Source organism: Anopheles marshallii, chromosome 2 (genome assembly GCF_943734725.1).
Source record: "Anopheles marshallii chromosome 2, idAnoMarsDA_429_01, whole genome shotgun sequence".
NCBI classification, from domain to species: Eukaryota; Metazoa; Arthropoda; class Insecta; order Diptera; family Culicidae; genus Anopheles; species Anopheles marshallii.
In genome coordinates, this window is record NC_071326.1 from 76,689,428 (window position 1) to 76,706,367 (window position 16,940).

At 41.6% G+C, this 16,940-nt stretch overlaps 3 protein-coding genes across 3 annotated transcripts; 2 read left to right on the forward strand and 1 right to left on the reverse strand.

Annotated features, from left to right (window-relative positions):
* The first annotated feature begins 748 nt into the window (after window positions 1–748).
* Window positions 749–4,534, forward strand: LOC128718609 (uncharacterized). Its single transcript, XM_053812231.1, has 5 exons — window positions 749–998; window positions 1,064–1,910; window positions 1,988–2,881; window positions 2,947–3,822; window positions 3,904–4,534. The coding sequence occupies exons 1-5, from the start codon at window positions 749–751 to the stop codon at window positions 4,532–4,534; spliced, it is 3,498 nt and encodes a 1,165-aa protein (XP_053668206.1).
* Window positions 4,535–6,665: 2,131 nt separating this feature from the next.
* LOC128718610 (uncharacterized) lies at window positions 6,666–10,527 on the forward strand. The gene is made up of 5 exons (XM_053812232.1): window positions 6,666–6,915; window positions 6,984–7,854; window positions 7,943–8,836; window positions 8,916–9,791; window positions 9,867–10,527. Exons 1-5 carry the CDS (start codon window positions 6,666–6,668, stop codon window positions 10,525–10,527), a joined length of 3,552 nt encoding a protein of 1,183 aa, XP_053668207.1.
* Window positions 10,528–13,477: 2,950 nt separating this feature from the next.
* LOC128709476 (CLIP domain-containing serine protease B14-like) lies at window positions 13,478–14,745 on the reverse strand. The gene is made up of 3 exons (XM_053804474.1): window positions 14,279–14,745; window positions 13,885–14,192; window positions 13,478–13,800 (listed from the first exon to the last, which is right to left on the reverse strand). Exons 1-3 carry the CDS (start codon window positions 14,743–14,745, stop codon window positions 13,478–13,480), a joined length of 1,098 nt encoding a protein of 365 aa, XP_053660449.1.
* Window positions 14,746–16,940: the final 2,195 nt, after the last annotated feature.

Below are 16,940 nucleotides of genomic sequence, written 5' to 3' on the forward strand. Positions count from 1 at the left end.
AAGAATGATTATTTCTACAGTAAAGAAAAGCATTTACTATTTTAAACTCCTCAGAGTAGATGAAACATTCAGGCTATCAAATGATCATCATTAGAACGACTTCCACACTATTTGCTACCAAGAATGCGATTATCTCATAGCGATCATAACTTAAATTCTCCTACTAAACGCACGAGTTGACTACGCGTATGACGGTCGAGTTCCATTACACCTGTTCAATGACCTTGAGGCAAAAATTAAAGCGATCGGTCTAAGCTGTAAGAAGTTGTGTGGTGTTTAACACAGACAAAAACTGGTTTTTGTCTCAGTTTTTTGACATCCAAATCTTGATCTTGCTGTTATCAGATGCCCGAAAGCAAGACACGTTAACATCAAACAGGTTTTCAAAGCCGGAATAGAACCATGGAATAATAAAACATATTTCTTTACCTCTATTTATTTCTTTTCTCTCTGTTCGTGCTTTACCAACAAGAAAACTTTACACTAACAAAAAAAAAAACAAACGCCCATTAATCTTTCGATACTTTAGAACTAAAATCGTCTTCCGAATGTAACCATTTGGAAATTCCGCAAACAGACGTGCGAAAACCTGTTGGCCATCTCCGCTTAGCTGCAAAAACTCTGCAAAGGCTATTTTATGCGAAAAGAAATGATGAACAGCACAGTTGCCACTGAGCCCTCGCGGTGTGCAGTTGGTTAGTTATAACCGCGAATTCAAGTGTCTAAAGTAAGGTGCCCAGAGCCTAACATGCGCTCTCAGCTCTGGATCTCAGTACTCCTGGGACTCGTTCTGGCAGTGATATTCCAAACTTCCGCACAGGAATATCGAGTAGATTGTGGTAGGCGACAGGTGAAAACGATCTATCTTATCCAAAATGGGTTGAATGCAAAGCCGGGACACTGGCCATGGCATGCAGCCATTTTCTCCGAAGAAAAAGACAATAAGCTTGACCATAAATGCGGTGGATCGATTATAGACGCGAACACCATCCTAACAGGTATGCATCAAGGCATCGATATTAGTACCTCTACTATATTGGAACTGTTTCTTATTAATGTGTAGCCGCTCATTGTGTTTTTAAAAATGGCGTGCCTTTACCAAAAAACACAATCTCAATCGAAGTCGGCCATCTCAAGGAAGATGCAGACTACACGCAGATACATGATGCACGGGAAATAATAGTACATCCTAAGTTTAGGGCAGATAACATTACCAACGATATCGCTCTAATCAAGCTGGCGACCAACATCACCATGTCGAAGTTTGTGCAACCCGTTTGCTTGTGGACAATGGACGACAAGCAGAACTCGATCATGGATAAAAAAGCAACGATCGTTGGATTTGACAAGCAAAATCAGTTGAAGCAAACCTTGGTAGGCGTCGTTGACGCAGTATCGTGCGCCATCAATGTTCCCGAAGCATTCGGAAGCAAACTTACAGCTGACATGATTTGTGCCACGGGACAGGAAGGTGCTAGTGCGTGCAGTGGCGATAGTGGTGGTGGCATGTTTTTCGAAATCGAGGGCAAGTGGTTTATTCGTGGTATTGTCTCATTTTTATCAGCGAATACCGAGAGTAAACTCTGTAATACATCTAAACAAATCGCCGCAACTGACATCGCAAATTATGTCGATTGGATTAAAGTGCATGTCGATCCTAATGTGTTGATCAGTTCTGATGCGATTGAAGTGGATTATAGCGATAAGCTGAAACTATTTGATCTCAAAACGTGTGGTATCGTGTCGAACACGATTGCTGCCGGCGGTATACAATGGACCTTGCCCTGGCTCGGATTTGTTGGAACCTATAGACTCTCAGACAACACGATCGATAAAAGATGTGCAGTTACGTTACTAAACGAATGGTACGCCGTTGGGCCGGCCCATTGCTTCGAAAACGATGGATTCGAGTAAGTATGCTGTAAAATTCCTGACGCTTCTTTACCTTTTAACCTAATTTTTCAAACAATCCTTCACTACTCCATAGACGAAGAGTTCTTTTTGGAGGTAATACAGAACTGACGGAACCGAGGTGTGACGATCGCAAGAGACCCTGTGAAAGTCCAACACAAGTGCATCAAATTCAACGAATCATCATCCATCCATCGTACAGCCTCAATAATACTGCCGACGACATAGCACTTATTGAGTTGCTTAACCCAGCGGATACAACACAACCGAATGTACACCCAATCTGTATACCCATTATACCCAAACTGCGCACCAACTTTACAGGAGACCTTTCAATTGCGTCCCATGTGTCTTCTCCACCTGCCTTTGCGAGCAAACCAGTCGATTACATCAGTGCTGAGGACTGTACTGATGAGTATGCCCGAGAAGAGTTCCCTCTGTTCCTCGAAAGTAAGCGACTTTGCACCTTAATCACTAAAAGAGCGGCAAAGGACTGCATTCAGCTGAAAGCAGGAGTTCCACTCCAGCAGCTGAGGAGGTTCAACGGAAGAAGGCAATATTTTCTACGAGGCTTCGATTTATTTGGTCTTGCGTGTTCAACATCGCTGCCGTCCGTTTATAGCAACATAAACAACTATCTGGACTGGATACTGTACAACATGAGACACGATATATTGGATATAACTGATGAAACTCCAAAAGTCGAAGACTCTGATATAGAGAAAAGTTGGAATACACTATACGAAGATCCGGAGCTCGAAAAACTATCCCTGTTCAATCTAGATACGTGTGGAGTTACGTCGCTGAACGTCGATACGGTCGATGAACGCACGTTCTATCCCTGGATGGGATTGTTGGCAACGCACAAAAACACTATGGAGGCAGTAACGTACATCGAAAGTGCGATTACTTTGATCAGTGACAGATACGCTTTGGTACCGGCTCACATTGTAAGCAACTCTGTGTCATGGTGAGTGTTATACGCCATTTGTCTTTGTTTCGCTTTTTAACAGTATTGTTCTATGCGATTTTCAGGCGGTTCGTTATTCTAGGATACTGCAATTCGTTGCTGTTAGCAAGTTGTCAATTTTCTAATTGCAATCACTTATTCAACAAAGTAGAAATCAAGAACATACTCGTCCATCCTTTGTACGAAGGTGACCCCAAGAGCCACAATATCGCTCTCATTGAGTTTATGAAGCCAGCAGATCTCCAGCATCAATATATTAATCCTATATGTTTACCAATCACCAAAGAGCTGCGCAAGCGTAGCCCATTGGATTTGACTGTGGTACCCTTCAGGAACTATGATAACGAGGTGAAGAATTTAACATCCATTCAGCCTAGCGTCTGTCAAGAACGGTTTGCACAGGAAGGAATTTTGATCCCATTGAAAAAACTTCCAAAATGTGCCGAAGATACGAATAAAATTGATCAAAAACGAGTGTTCCTCAAATCTGGTGCTATGCTACAAACTACGTCACGGATTGGCAAAAAAGATCGGTACTTCCTCAGAGGCATTAACATACACAATGATACGGTTGGACGAGACTACCAACATCTACCATACTCGTTTTCAAATATCGATCTTTACCTTGACTGGATCCTAGAGAACATGAACGAATCATCCCAGCAGAATTTATCAGCATTAAACGATCTAAAAGAGGAACAGCCTATTGAGTCTGGTCCAGTGAATCTTCCGCCGGTAAAAATAAACATCAGGGAAGGGTTGTTCAACCTCAGCACCTGTGGAGTGTATCCAGATACCAAAAATACGATGAATAGGCTCTACTCACCTTGGTTGGGATATGTGACAGCATTTCCCGACCCCAAAGATCTACTCTGTATGGTAACATTGGTAAGCGAAAGACACGCTGTAGGTCCAGTTCACACGCTAATTGGTCGTAGGGAGTAAGTACATAATTTTTTAAAAGCGTAATTTGTAAACAACATTCCAGATAACTCACATGCATTGTCAATATTCACTTGCAGCCTCAAACTGCAGGTTGGCAGTATGATCGACTCATCCGATGTGGTGTGTGAAGATGGGGACCAGTCTACGCTTTGCGTTCCTGAATTGCAGAAAATCCCAGTACAGCGAATGATTGTTCATCCGCAGTACAACCGTTCCGATAACAGCAACGACATTATGTTGCTGGAGCTGTCTCGACCAGTGAGAAATCCTCAGATAAACCCGGTCTGCCTGCCGGTCGACAATCAGATTCGCAGCTACGACATTTCAAACTTGAGGGCCCACGCCTTCAACTTGCTCACACTGAACTTCGTGGCGAAGAAGCTGGACGAACACACGTACTTTACTTCCTCCGAGTGTCAAACGCGATGGAACAAACTGGCACTGAATTGGGAGCTCGAAAATGTCACACAATGCATAATGGCGCAATACTCACCAAACACCGAATGTTTGACTTCTCTTCCAGGGTTTCCAATATACACGGCACAAAAAATTAATGGAGTCGAAAGACACTTTTTGCGCGGATTTGCAAAAGCATGGCCATTTTTTTGCAGTAAATACTACCCGGTCATTTATACTAACATCGACACTTACCTGGACTGGATACTGGAGAATGTAAACAATAGTAGTGATCTAATGATCAAGGTTTAGGTAGTTTAGATTTGTAATTTCAATTCATTCAATTTTACGATGATCAGCTTATAAAACTACTGAAGAACGGGACAAGCGTTTGCTTATGTTGATTTACTCCTGTTTTATGTACATCTCTGAAAATATCACTATATATTAAATGTATATCACTTTATACAAAATATCACTATATATAAAATATAATATATTTATTGTTGCTCGTGATAAAATAGTATGAATAATATTTCTCGTCGCATATTATTTAATGCTCGACTCAAGAATTGCCAATGAACGCACAAATTCTTCTACTGCTTCTTGGTCCGCGCACAGTTGAGAACTCGAGCTTCAGCCGAAATCGAACGAACTTGCTGCGCTCCTCTGCGCCTCAACCTGAACGGGTCGCTGGCGTGCACCTTCCTGGATTCAAATGATGATTTTGTTTCATCCAAAGTCTCTTGAACAATTAAAAAAAAATACAAATGTTCTTAATCAAAATTTAAAAATATAAATATATAATAACTTACGACAACTCATTCCAAAACCAGAGGTACATACTTACATCATTAGGCATTATTTATTATAGTGGAGTGATTATAGAACAGATTGAATTTTTAAAGCTTCATTAGGGAAACATCATCAGCATAAGTGATTCATCTTCCTATGTTATCTGTCCACCACTTCCACCTCCTCATTCCGAAACCTGTTTGTTATTATCCCTAAGCAACCATTGTATTAAAACTTTAAGATCAAACTCCAACTCGTTTTCTGCGGAAACAGGTTTTTTGGGGATTTTGAAACAGATTGTAGAATAGAAGTAATGTATGCGATTCCCCAAATCAGCATAACTTTTTTTCGTTTTTTTACCATAACGGTTTCCTCTGTATAAGTATTGTTAATACACAGCAGATTGTGGTTTGCATTCCTTTCACTTTTTCTTTCATCTAACTTGAATACTACATACATTATTTGCTACATTAATAGCCATCATTACACCATAGAACGCTGTCAGCAACACTAACGCGTACTAAGAACTATTCAACTCGGCTCATAAGCTCCAACTGGTCAAAATATTCAAAATCGATAATTTCATGCTGATGTAAATCAACAATGTTATTCAGCATTCATGAAGCTCATCTTGTTTGAACAAAATTTAAGAAGAACGTTTAACGATGCCACAGAAAAGCTTAGCGTTTATATGATCAAACGAAACATAGCATAGATAAAAAAAGATCATATGGAAAGGAAAAAATACTATCCCATTCGTTTAATTTCCGCTCGTGCCGCTATGAGATATCGCAATTGCTCGCAAAACGAAATCAACGAAAGAGAGCTAAAGGAATAAATGGTAAATGGAAGGCTGCTTTTAGCAATGTTTGATATTACAAATAATATTAATTTGGGATTTCAACTAGATACTGAAAGATTTAAAAGTCAATGTTTTATTAAGGTTTGTAAAACAATTTTTTTATTTTAAATAATTGATCTCGCAAATTATGTACGATTCATCCAACAGCTTTTCCTCAAAAATTGAAATTGAAATGAAATTAAAGCTTTCGTTTCCATAAGAATCTTCTAGTGTTAACTGTAATATATCCAAAGTTTCGGTTCAAAACTTGTTTGAGTTTCGAGAACAGTATAATAAAACTCGTTTTCTACGGCTACAGATTTTGTGATTTGCAGCTCCCGGCGATATCAACGTTGTTATTTTTAACTTTCATTGTCGTTAAAGTGTTAATTTGCTTGGTGGTTGTATTACTGCGAGTTGTTATATTCTACCCTAGAACGATTAAGAATTCTCACGAACGTAAGAACCGGTTCCGGTTAAACTACACCTCATTAGTAACATGTTCAAATTCCAGTAACCAGTATTCTGCCGACAACACTAATACACATATAAGAAGCAGTATCAAATATCAGTTGCAATTTAGTTTGTGATAAGAACATCCAAAATCAACAGAATTAAATACAAAAACCTGTTATGTATGCTCACGAATGACTAAACGGGCCCCCCGTCCTAAGCGTTTTATGTTTTAAATAGTCAAAAAGCGCGAAGATCGACGCAGTTGCCGCTGAGCTCTCGCGTTGTGCAGTTGGTGTTCACCAGTTATAACCGCTAATACAAGTGTCTAAAGTGAGGTGTCCACAAACTAACATGCGCTCTCAGCTCTGGATCTCAGTACTCCTGGGACTCGTTCTGGGAGTGATATTCCAAACTTCCGCACAGGACTATCGGGTCATTTGTGGAAAACGAAAAGTGAAAACAAGCTACCTTATTCTAAATGGGCTGGATGCAAAGCCGGGACACTGGCCATGGCATGCAGCCATTTACTATAAGAAAAACGATAACGTGTTTGACTATAAATGCGGTGGATCGATTATAGACGGAGACACCATCCTAACAGGTATGCATCAAATAACATCGAAATGATACTGGATGTACTTTAGCAACTCCCATCACGCTCTTTTTCAGCCGCCCATTGTGTCTTCCAGACTGGTGTGATAAGGGCAAGCAAAGTCTCAATCCAAGTCGGCCGTATCCATATTACGGAAGAAACAGACTACACGCAGATACATGATGCACGGGAAATAATAGTGCATCCTAAATTTAGATCAGATCAAATTTACAACGACATCGCTCTAATCAAACTGGCAACGAGCATCAGCATGACGAAGTTTGTGCAACCTGTTTGCTTGTGGAATTTGGACATTAATTCAAACCCAATCGTCGGTAAGAACGGTACCATCGTCGGGTTCGGGTTGACTGAAGCGAATACCGTATCAGAGACTTTGAAGCAAACGTTAGTTGGTGTCGTTGATGGATTGACTTGCGTGGAGCAGGATCGTGAAGTATTTGGTAATCAGCTTACAACCGAAATGATTTGTGCCAGGGGACAGGAAGGTGCTGCTGCTTGCAGAGGAGACAGCGGTGGTGGCATGTTTTTCGAAATCGAAGGCAAATGGTTTGTTCGTGGTATTGTATCTTTTACACCACGGTTAACTAACGACTTCCTGTGCGATGCATCAGCATACACTGCCTTCACTGACGTCGCAAAATACTTTGACTGGATAAAGGATTATGTTGATCCTCTTGTGTTGTCCGTTAGCGCTGATACTATTGAAGTTGATTACGATGATAAGCTTAAGCTATTTGATCTGAACACGTGTGGTATCGTGTCGAACACGGTTGTTGCTGATGGTGAACGCTGGACATTACCCTGGCTCGGATTTGTGGGCATCTATAAATCCTCGAATAGTACGATCGATAAAAGATGTGTAGTTACGTTACTAAATGAATGGTACGCTGTCGGACCGGCACATTGCTTCGAAAACGACGGCTTGGAGTAAGTATATTTTATGCCCCTTGACGCTTCTTTATCTTCAAGCCTAATTTTTCGATATCTTAAATTTTTCGGAATTTGTACTCCATAGACGAAGAGTACTTTTTGGAGGTAATACAGAACTGACGGAACCGAGGTGTGACGATCGCAAGAGACCCTGTGAAAGTCCAACACAAATGCATCAAATTCAACGAATCATCATCCATCCAACGTACAGCCTCAATAATACTGCCGACGACATAGCACTTATTGAGTTGCTTAACCCAGCGGATACAACACAACCGAATGTACACCCAATCTGTATACCCATTATACCCAAACTGCGCACCAACTTTACAGGAGACCTTTCAATTGCGTCCCATGTGTCTTCTCCACCTGCCTTTGCGAGCAAACCAGTCGATTACATCAGTGCTGAGGACTGTACTGATGAGTATGCCCGAGAAGAGTTCCCTCTGTTCCTCGAAAGTAAGCGACTTTGCACCTTAATCACTAAAAGAGCGGCAAAGGACTGCATTCAGCTGAAAGCAGGAGTTCCACTCCAGCAGCTGAGGAGGTTCAACGGAAGAAGGCAATATTTTCTACGAGGCTTCGATTTATTTGGTCTTGCGTGTTCAACATCGCTGCCGTCCGTTTATAGCAACATAAACAACTATCTGGACTGGATACTGTACAACATGAGACACGATATATTGGATATAACTGATGAAACTCCAAAAGTCGAAGACTCTGATATAGAGAAAAGTTGGAATACACTATACGATGATCCGGAGCTCGAAAAACTATCCCTGTTCAATCTAGATACGTGTGGAGTTACGTCGCTGAACGTCGATACGGTCGATGAACGCACGTTCTATCCCTGGATGGGATTATTGGCAACGCACAAGAACACTATGGAGGCAGTATCGTACATCGAAAGTGCGATTACTTTGATCAGTGACAGATACGCATTGGTTCCAGCTCACATTGTAAGCAACTCTGTGTCATGGTGAGTGTCATAGCTCATACCTCATGTCATATATCGAAGTAATGAATTATAACGCTATTGTTTTTTGTTCTATTTCTAGGCGTTTCGTTATTCTAGGATACTGCAATTCTTTGCTTCTAGTAAATTGTGTCAATTCCCCGTGCGATCACTTATTCAACAAAGTAGAAATCAAGAACATACTCATCCATCCTTTGTACGAAGGTGACCCCAAGAGCCACAATATCGCACTGATAGAGTTTATGAATCCAGCGGATCTAACCCATCGCTATATCAATCCTATATGCTTGCCTCTGACCGAAGAGTTGCGCAATCGCAAAGCGTCGGAATTGACTTTAGTTCCTTTTCGAAACTATGATAACGAGATTAGAAATTTAACGCTAATACCTCCCTCCACTTGTCAAGAACGGTTTGCACAGGAGGGATTCGTAACCACCCTTAAAACAGCTCCACTATGCGCCGAAGATACGAACAAAGCTATCACAGATCGAGTGTACCTCAAATCCGGTGCAATGTTGCAAACTTCATCACGGATTGGCGAAAAAGATCGATACTTCCTCAGGGGCATAAACATAATGAACGACACTCTGAAAGAAGGATATGAATACATACCGTATTCATTTACGGACATCGACCTTTACCTTGACTGGATTTTAGAAAACATGCGTCAGGAAAATTACCAGGATAGAATCGATGCAAACGATCTAGATGAGGGTCAATCCATAGACTTTGGTCCAGTAAACCTTCCTGCATTAAGATCTCGTTCTAAGAAGAGATTAATTAACCTTAATACGTGTGGAGTGTATCCAGATACCAAAAATACGATGAACAGGCTCTACTCACCTTGGTTGGGATATGTGACAGCTCATCCGGATCCGAAAGATCTACTGTGTATGGTAACATTGGTAAGCGAATGGTATGCCGTGGGTCCAGTTCACACGCTAATTGATCGTACGGAGTGAGTACATTGGTATTTCCCAAATATGATCGTAACATGTAGTAAAAAATTATGTTCCCTATCAACTCTTTTCAGCCTCAAATTGCAGGTTGGCAGTATGTTCGACTCATCCGATGTGGTGTGTGAAGATGGCGACCAGTCTACGCTATGCGTTCCTGAATTGCAGAAAATCCCAGTACAGCGAATGATTGTTCATCCGCAGTACAACCGTTCCGATAACAGCAACGACATTATGTTGCTGGAGCTGTCTCGACCAGTGAGAAATCCTCAGATAAACCCGGTCTGCCTGCCGGTCGACAATCAGATTCGCAGCTACGACATTTCAAACTTGAGGGCCCACGCCTTCAACTTGCTCACACTGAACTTCGTGGCTAGGAAGCTGGACGAACACACGTACTTTACTTCCTCCGAGTGTCAAACGCGATGGAACAAACTGGCACTGAATTGGGAGCTCGAAAATGTCACACAATGCATAATGGCGCAATACTCACCAAACACCGAATGTTTGACTTCTCTTCCAGGGTTTCCAATATACACGGCCCAAAAAATTAATGGAGTCGAAAGACACTTTCTGCGCGGATTTGCAAAAGCATGGCCAGTTTTTTGCAGTAAATACTATCCGGTCATTTATACTAACATCGACACTTACCTGGACTGGATACTGGAAAATATGGACGGAAGCTTAAATTACAAAAAATTGTCTTTCGATCTACAAAGCAGACTACAACTTGTGTAGGCCATGCAGAGTGATTTGCTGCTTTGTTGAATTCGTTTTACAACTGCTTATACAATCTGAGATTAACAAAAATTATGATTGTGAAACATAAATGTATAACTGTTGATAACGTAAAAAGACAATAAACCTAAACCCTCGTTGCATATGAGTAAAGCATGTTGCAACTTTTTCAGTCTGGCCCTTCCTTGAAACGTTTTAAACAAACGATTAAACAAGAAAAATCAATTTCAACAATATTTCGAAAACCACGTACTGTTCTTGTACTCACATGCAGCAATTTATTATATCCAGCAAGGAGAAAAAAATCCTTCATAATCATATACAGGCAACAGATGGTCAGCAGACTTCAACCCGAAAAACTTTCTTCAGCCGATTGGCACAAAAACTATTAACCGCACGCAACAAACCTGTTATCAAAAGTGGTCAAAAATTAATGTTACCCAGCAAAGTTTGGTCGCATCATGCTTGTAGTAAAATATTACAGAAGTTAAAACCATAGGTTACTATGCGTAGCCTTATGTATGGTGGACGGATTCAAATCAAATTTATATTCAAAATATGTTTTCTTATTTCCCTGAGTTAGTTACATTGTTACAAGATAGTTATACTGCAACAAATCAACTGACCGCAAAGTGTAGCAGGTTCTTTATTGCTGTGTGTTACTGCATCACACAGAGGCAGTAAATAGTGCAGTCGTCAAAGGCACGATTTGATAACAGGTCCGATCCCGGTTTACTCCCCTTTCCCCAAGAGATACTTTGAATATTCTACTGAACAAGGCAGGGGTAATTTCAACTTGCCAGATTGCCACAAACCGTTAGACATATAGCGCCAGGCCAAATTAGTAAGAATGAAAGGACGACACAGCTTCTTCTCCTATAGCAAAAGGCTACAAGAAAGAGGAAGGTTGAAACATTAAAACAGATATACAGCCAAAATCCATTCTACCGTAAGTTAATTCTGTGTTGAACGTGAAGTAAATGATGACTGCAAATGGTTACAATTCCACTCCGCGGTGAACTTTTAGTCCATGATGCTGCACCGTCATATCACAAACACTCACTGCGCAACACGCGCAAAACGCAATTGGTGCATTTGGAAATTACTAACTTGTAATGAGAGGGGGGGGGGAACCTTCCGGAAGTTGTATTCCGCCACCAATCAACAACTGACTTCTGGTGGAGGCACATGTTATTTTGTGGTTGCTCTTGCACAAAAACCAGCAATCGCCATCCGTCCGCCCGATAACACCGTACGAAGTTTATGGTTTGATAAAAAGTCAACGATAAATTAACGTCCGCATTTGACGTGACCGAAATGAATTTCAACCAATCTTGGGTTGGATGGTCTGCAGTGCACTCGGGCTATAAAGGATGATAGGGGTTTTTTTTTTTTGCATAAAACCCATCGGCGAAGAAAGCACACAACTCAATTTTCAGAACTCCAACTCCACAGCATCTGTTGCATTTTGGTTGAGCTAACTTAAGCATGTTTTCAGTTTTTAAGACAGTTAAATTTGAAGAGTTATTAGCTCGGTTTCATCTCAGCTTTCCCGTGCTCCGGGGGGTAATATTTCGGGCATCCCATTTCAGTGGCACAGCAAATACCTAATGGGATGTGTAGTGTCCATTCTACAGAGTGAGCAAAACCACTGTAAAACCAAACCTGAAGGTGTGGTACTAGCCGACCCCGAGAAAGCTGGTCCAGTCAACGATCCTCTTGCACTGCCGGCCGGATGGCAACGGTAGTACACATTGCACACACTGCATCGATAACAATCAGTGACTTTTGAATTATTTGACTAGCTCTATCCGCTTACGGATAGCGATAAGTCTCCGTCTTTTTAAACCCAACTACCCCAGCAACTTTTTTGGAAGGGATGTACTGGGCTTTCCAGGATTTCCGAACCAGAGCAACGCTCATTTTCTATTTTCCCAACGACCACCAACACCAGTCTCGGGTCGGCAAACGATGATCAGTAAAGTGCCACTGGTCAGTGCACCAACCAACTCTAACACCGTTGGAATATCCTTTTCACAGGGCACTGCAGCACAAGGAAAGAAAATGCTGATTAGTTGGTAGCCAGGCCACACTATCCATCAAGATTATGTACATTGGGTGGCGCAGCATTCGTGCAGAGCTACCTAACTCAACCAAACCCACCGAAGGACGAAGGAAAATATTTTAATTAAAATGTCTCATAACGAGTTATCTTTTAGCGGTATCTGGTCGTACATCTGCAAGACCTTGAACTGAAAGCGGAAATGCTCAGTATGTTTGTGAATTTTGAGGTACTCCATTTAAGGTAAATAACCAACGCCAAATTACTAACTGTTACGAAATGTTTACGAAGTATATTTCGTTCGTCTGAACAGCTTACAGCGAAGTGTGTCTTATTGCGAAACATTTCAACAACCGACGGAAACCAAAAATTTACTCTCTGCAAAACGGACCACCTATTTACTCACCTAGGGATGAAGCGGTGGGATTAGGATAAACTTGCAATACTTACCGCTTATCACACAGCACCACTGATTGCCAGCTGTTTCGTGGTACTGTTTCGCAACCTTCCAATTTGGGGTTCGTTAGTTTAATTGCTAACCAGCTTCGAGCAGCGACCATTTGTTCTGGTGAATCTGTGCGTGCGGGTGTTTGCTCTGCATCCCATCACAGATAGTTGGTCAAGGAAGTGCTTATGATTGACGAAACATTCAGACTGGATGCATTGAAAATGATGGGTTGCACAAGCTTTGGACACCTTCGTTTACTTCCGTTGTTTGGCTCGTGGCAGATGCACCAACACCTTGCATCTCGGCGTCTAGACTTCTTTCACGTGAACTGTTATACATAACTTTCGGCAGATAAATTCGCCCCAAACACCATCAACAGTTCCATTCTCGCTCGGATGGATTGTGATGGACGGCGTTATTTTATTGTGTATCCAATAAACCTACACCTTTTTGCCACGATACATCTCCTGGGCAATCCATCCCATATAGTGGCTCACATTCGTATACACCCCCGGGACACCATTCTTACCACAGCGGGGCCATCCGAAGCTGGTGATGCCGGCCAAATACCACACTCCTTGCACGGACTCCATCAGTGGACCACCCGAGTCTCCGTGGCATGTGTCCTGATGGCGTACTCCACCTGCACAAATATGCTCCACCCCAACAACGGCGTCATTGGGTGATTGGAATTGCTTGCTGCACTGTTCCAAATCAAACTTCCGGAGATTAATCTGCTTCAGTCTGGACGACATTCCGGAATCTATTTTTTCAATCAAATAATCATCAAATAAGTACATCGCTAGACGGAAAATCGGACGACATTCTTCAACACAGTACAGCTCACCATTATCCGTCGAACCCCAACCGGCGGCCGTATACTCCGTTTCAGTGTCATCCGGTTGGAGATGGGTTGCATCCACCGGCAGACATATTGGTGTCACGAACACATTGTACTCCACGTCGGTCGCTAGCTCAATTAATGCGATATCGTTGATGTATACCCCGTAGCTGTTGTGGTAGTCGGGATGAACCACAAACCGCTCCACATCGTAGTCCTTGCGGCAGACGGGTATGTCATATCGCTCTAGCTGCTTGCAGTCTTTGTTTCCACGATGGTTCATGAAATTCCATTCGGCTAATCGCACCGAGTGACTGCGATAGGGAGTGAGTAGTTATTCAAGTTACTGATATGCGATTCCAGCTAATAAGTGTGAATGAATGTCAGTTATAACACTTACATAACCCATCCCTTCTTCTTCGCCGATGTGTGACAATGGGCGGCTGTAAGAACGAACCGCTTGTTTATCAGCGTACCTGCACAGTTTGAACTGATCTTATGGTTGCGAGTTTGAAACCGTAACAAAGCCATCCACGGATACTCTCCAATCTCGGTATCGTTGCCCCCCATGATCCGGTCAACAACGGCTGATGGACCACACCGCGGTTCGTTCGTAAACTGAGGACAACAAACGAGCGCAAAACCGTCGGGCCGTGTGCTACACAGTAACTTTTCCAGATACTCCGTATCGTTGTAGTAAAACAGATCCTTTCTCATCAGATCCTTCACATAGCCACAGTCCCGCACTCTTATACACCGCCCAGCAGTACCACTGGGCGTAAAACATGGTTCCGATTCTTGTGCGTGACACTGCACCACCAACATTAAACACACCACATTGCAAAATATTCTCCACGTACTGTACATTTGATCGCGTTTCATTAAGTTGCTGCGGGAAGATCGTTTGGGACAAAACGCCGTCTGTGAACGATGAACACCAAAACTAAACTGAACGTTCCTCAATATTGCGTTCCTAGCTAGCGTGTTCATGACGGAGTGATGATATGAAGCAAGCAGAATCATTAACGCCCCTCTTTTTTCAGGCTTGGAATAACCGAGTTCGAGTAAAACCCACCGCAAATGAGATTATGAAATAACCCGTTTGAGCTGACATTTAATACCCGGGCAGTAAGATGGAGCTCTGAAGGCTGTATGACGTAGAAGTGTGGAACTCTCTACGAGTGCATTAAACAACACACTGACAGGCAAACAATATCAGGCTAATGATTTATGTTGAAGAATCCTCCTAAACTAAAAGTTTCACCTGTTCACAGGAGTATTAATGCCAAAAGAAGATAACACCTACCCCTGGATTGAAGAGCAGTGACATACCACGCTGATTGTGGATGCGAGAGAATAACTTCAACTACAATAACTGAGGGGACATTTAATATATCTAATAATTTGTACACAAAATACAAATTGAACCAATCTCGGTATGAAGTACAAAGATCGTTTAAATAACTTTAATTACATACATACGTACATAAATACGTAAAATTTAAATAATGATGATAGAAAATACTGTTTGACTCTCATGCAATATACTGCATGAAAGAAAAAACGTTCCCGAAATTTGCATACATCTGAGACCTGAGATTTTAATTTAAATTTTAATTGATCCGCCATGCTATGACGTCCCTATGAAAAAATAATAATAAAAGCATACGAGAATACGAAACTCCACAAACAGCCTAATCATTTCTGGCTCGCAACCTTCAACCATCGCTTGCATAAGCTGATCGTGCAAACCGTTCCGGTAACGTATTGCTTGCCTTCTTGTTCTACGTGATACAAACTACACAGAAAAATGCATTAGCTACATCCTTTTCGGGATCACACACGAACCGGCCACTTTCCTTCAGTCGACTGATCAACAGCTTGTCAGCAAGCCGATGTGAGTTTTTTTTCTCCCACAGTGGGTTTACGGTGTATTGCGCTTTGTTGGTGCTTGCTTCGAAGCCGTCTGAAGCACGGCATGGCTACCCAGAGATGGGCCATGAGCATTTATCTCATCGTACGCTTCTAAGCGACCAACTCATCCCAGTGTCCAATCATGTTTTAATTCAACTTTATCCCTTGTTAATTGGAACGGACCCGGCGTACCATTTTATAACTTTGCCCGCTTCTCCATCCACTTCGTGTTTTTTTTTTCTGTTTTACCATTTTTCTTGTACACTGTATTTCATTTTTAGGCCACGGTCTTTGCATCATTAGGCTTAATCATCAATACAGATTAAGGGGGTTGGAACAAAATAGCCAAAGGGTTAATATAATCGCTAGGAAATATTTGAAAGTATTATGGAACAGTAATATAAAACAGATTCAGTATTATTTCTATTTTGTACTATAGCATGCACACCATCGTCCTCAGCATGGTACACTGATGTGTTGCATATTTTACGAGTACGCCTAAAAGTATGTGATAATTTGCAACCGGTTTATTCAAATCACCAATGCGTTACTAACAATTCGATGAGATAGCATTGCATAACTTCAGGCGCTGCTCAACCAAAGTTCAATCCAACAAATTGTGTTCTGATTATGTTATGGTTTTTACAAATTAACAATGTTGTCTTCATTGTAGGAATTCATTTGTTTACACACTCTAACTACTCTATCCAAGTGTACATGTTCGTAACGCTAATGCCCCTTGAACACTCTGGTATAATACAAACTTCCAAAAAGGCAACACAACATTAAACCATAGACCCAAAGGCTAAACATGAACACATAGTGGATATTGGGCAACATTGTGCCTATCAGTATCCTTTGTTTATCCTGAGAAATGTTTTAGTAACGTGCTTGGACATCCCTCTTACCCTTTACTTATCTTAACAGTTTCAAGCTTTTCTGCACACATTAGTTGAGTAAATATGCATGTACTAATAAAGCAACCCTCTTCGGCTTCTTTTCTTCAAACGTACTGATAACTCGTCAGCTATTTTTCATCCCTTCGTCCTCATGCTCCGAACGGTTGGTTAGTCGTATAATCATACTTTACTCCGATAGCAATGCATGACAGGTACAAGACAGAAATGTGCGTTGTGACCACATTGGAC

Coding starts and splice junctions, on each gene's coding strand:
- LOC128718609 (XM_053812231.1), top strand. CDS start 749: ATGCGCTCTCAGCTCTGGATCTCAGTACTCCTGGGACTCGTTCTGGCA. Junction 999..1,063: donor CGCGAACACCATCCTAACAG/GTATGCATCAAG, acceptor ATTAATGTGTAG/CCGCTCATTGTGTTTTTAAA. Junction 1,911..1,987: donor TTCGAAAACGATGGATTCGA/GTAAGTATGCTG, acceptor ACTACTCCATAG/ACGAAGAGTTCTTTTTGGAG.
- LOC128718610 (XM_053812232.1), top strand. CDS start 6,666: ATGCGCTCTCAGCTCTGGATCTCAGTACTCCTGGGACTCGTTCTGGGA. Junction 6,916..6,983: donor CGGAGACACCATCCTAACAG/GTATGCATCAAA, acceptor GCTCTTTTTCAG/CCGCCCATTGTGTCTTCCAG. Junction 9,792..9,866: donor ACGCTAATTGATCGTACGGA/GTGAGTACATTG, acceptor AACTCTTTTCAG/CCTCAAATTGCAGGTTGGCA.
- LOC128709476 (XM_053804474.1), bottom strand. CDS start 14,745: ATGTACAGTACGTGGAGAATATTTTGCAATGTGGTGTGTTTAATGTTG. Junction 14,193..14,278: donor AAGAAGAAGGGATGGGTTAT/GTAAGTGTTATA, acceptor TCCCTATCGCAG/TCACTCGGTGCGATTAGCCG. Junction 13,801..13,884: donor TTGGGGTTCGACGGATAATG/GTGAGCTGTACT, acceptor TTGAAAAAATAG/ATTCCGGAATGTCGTCCAGA.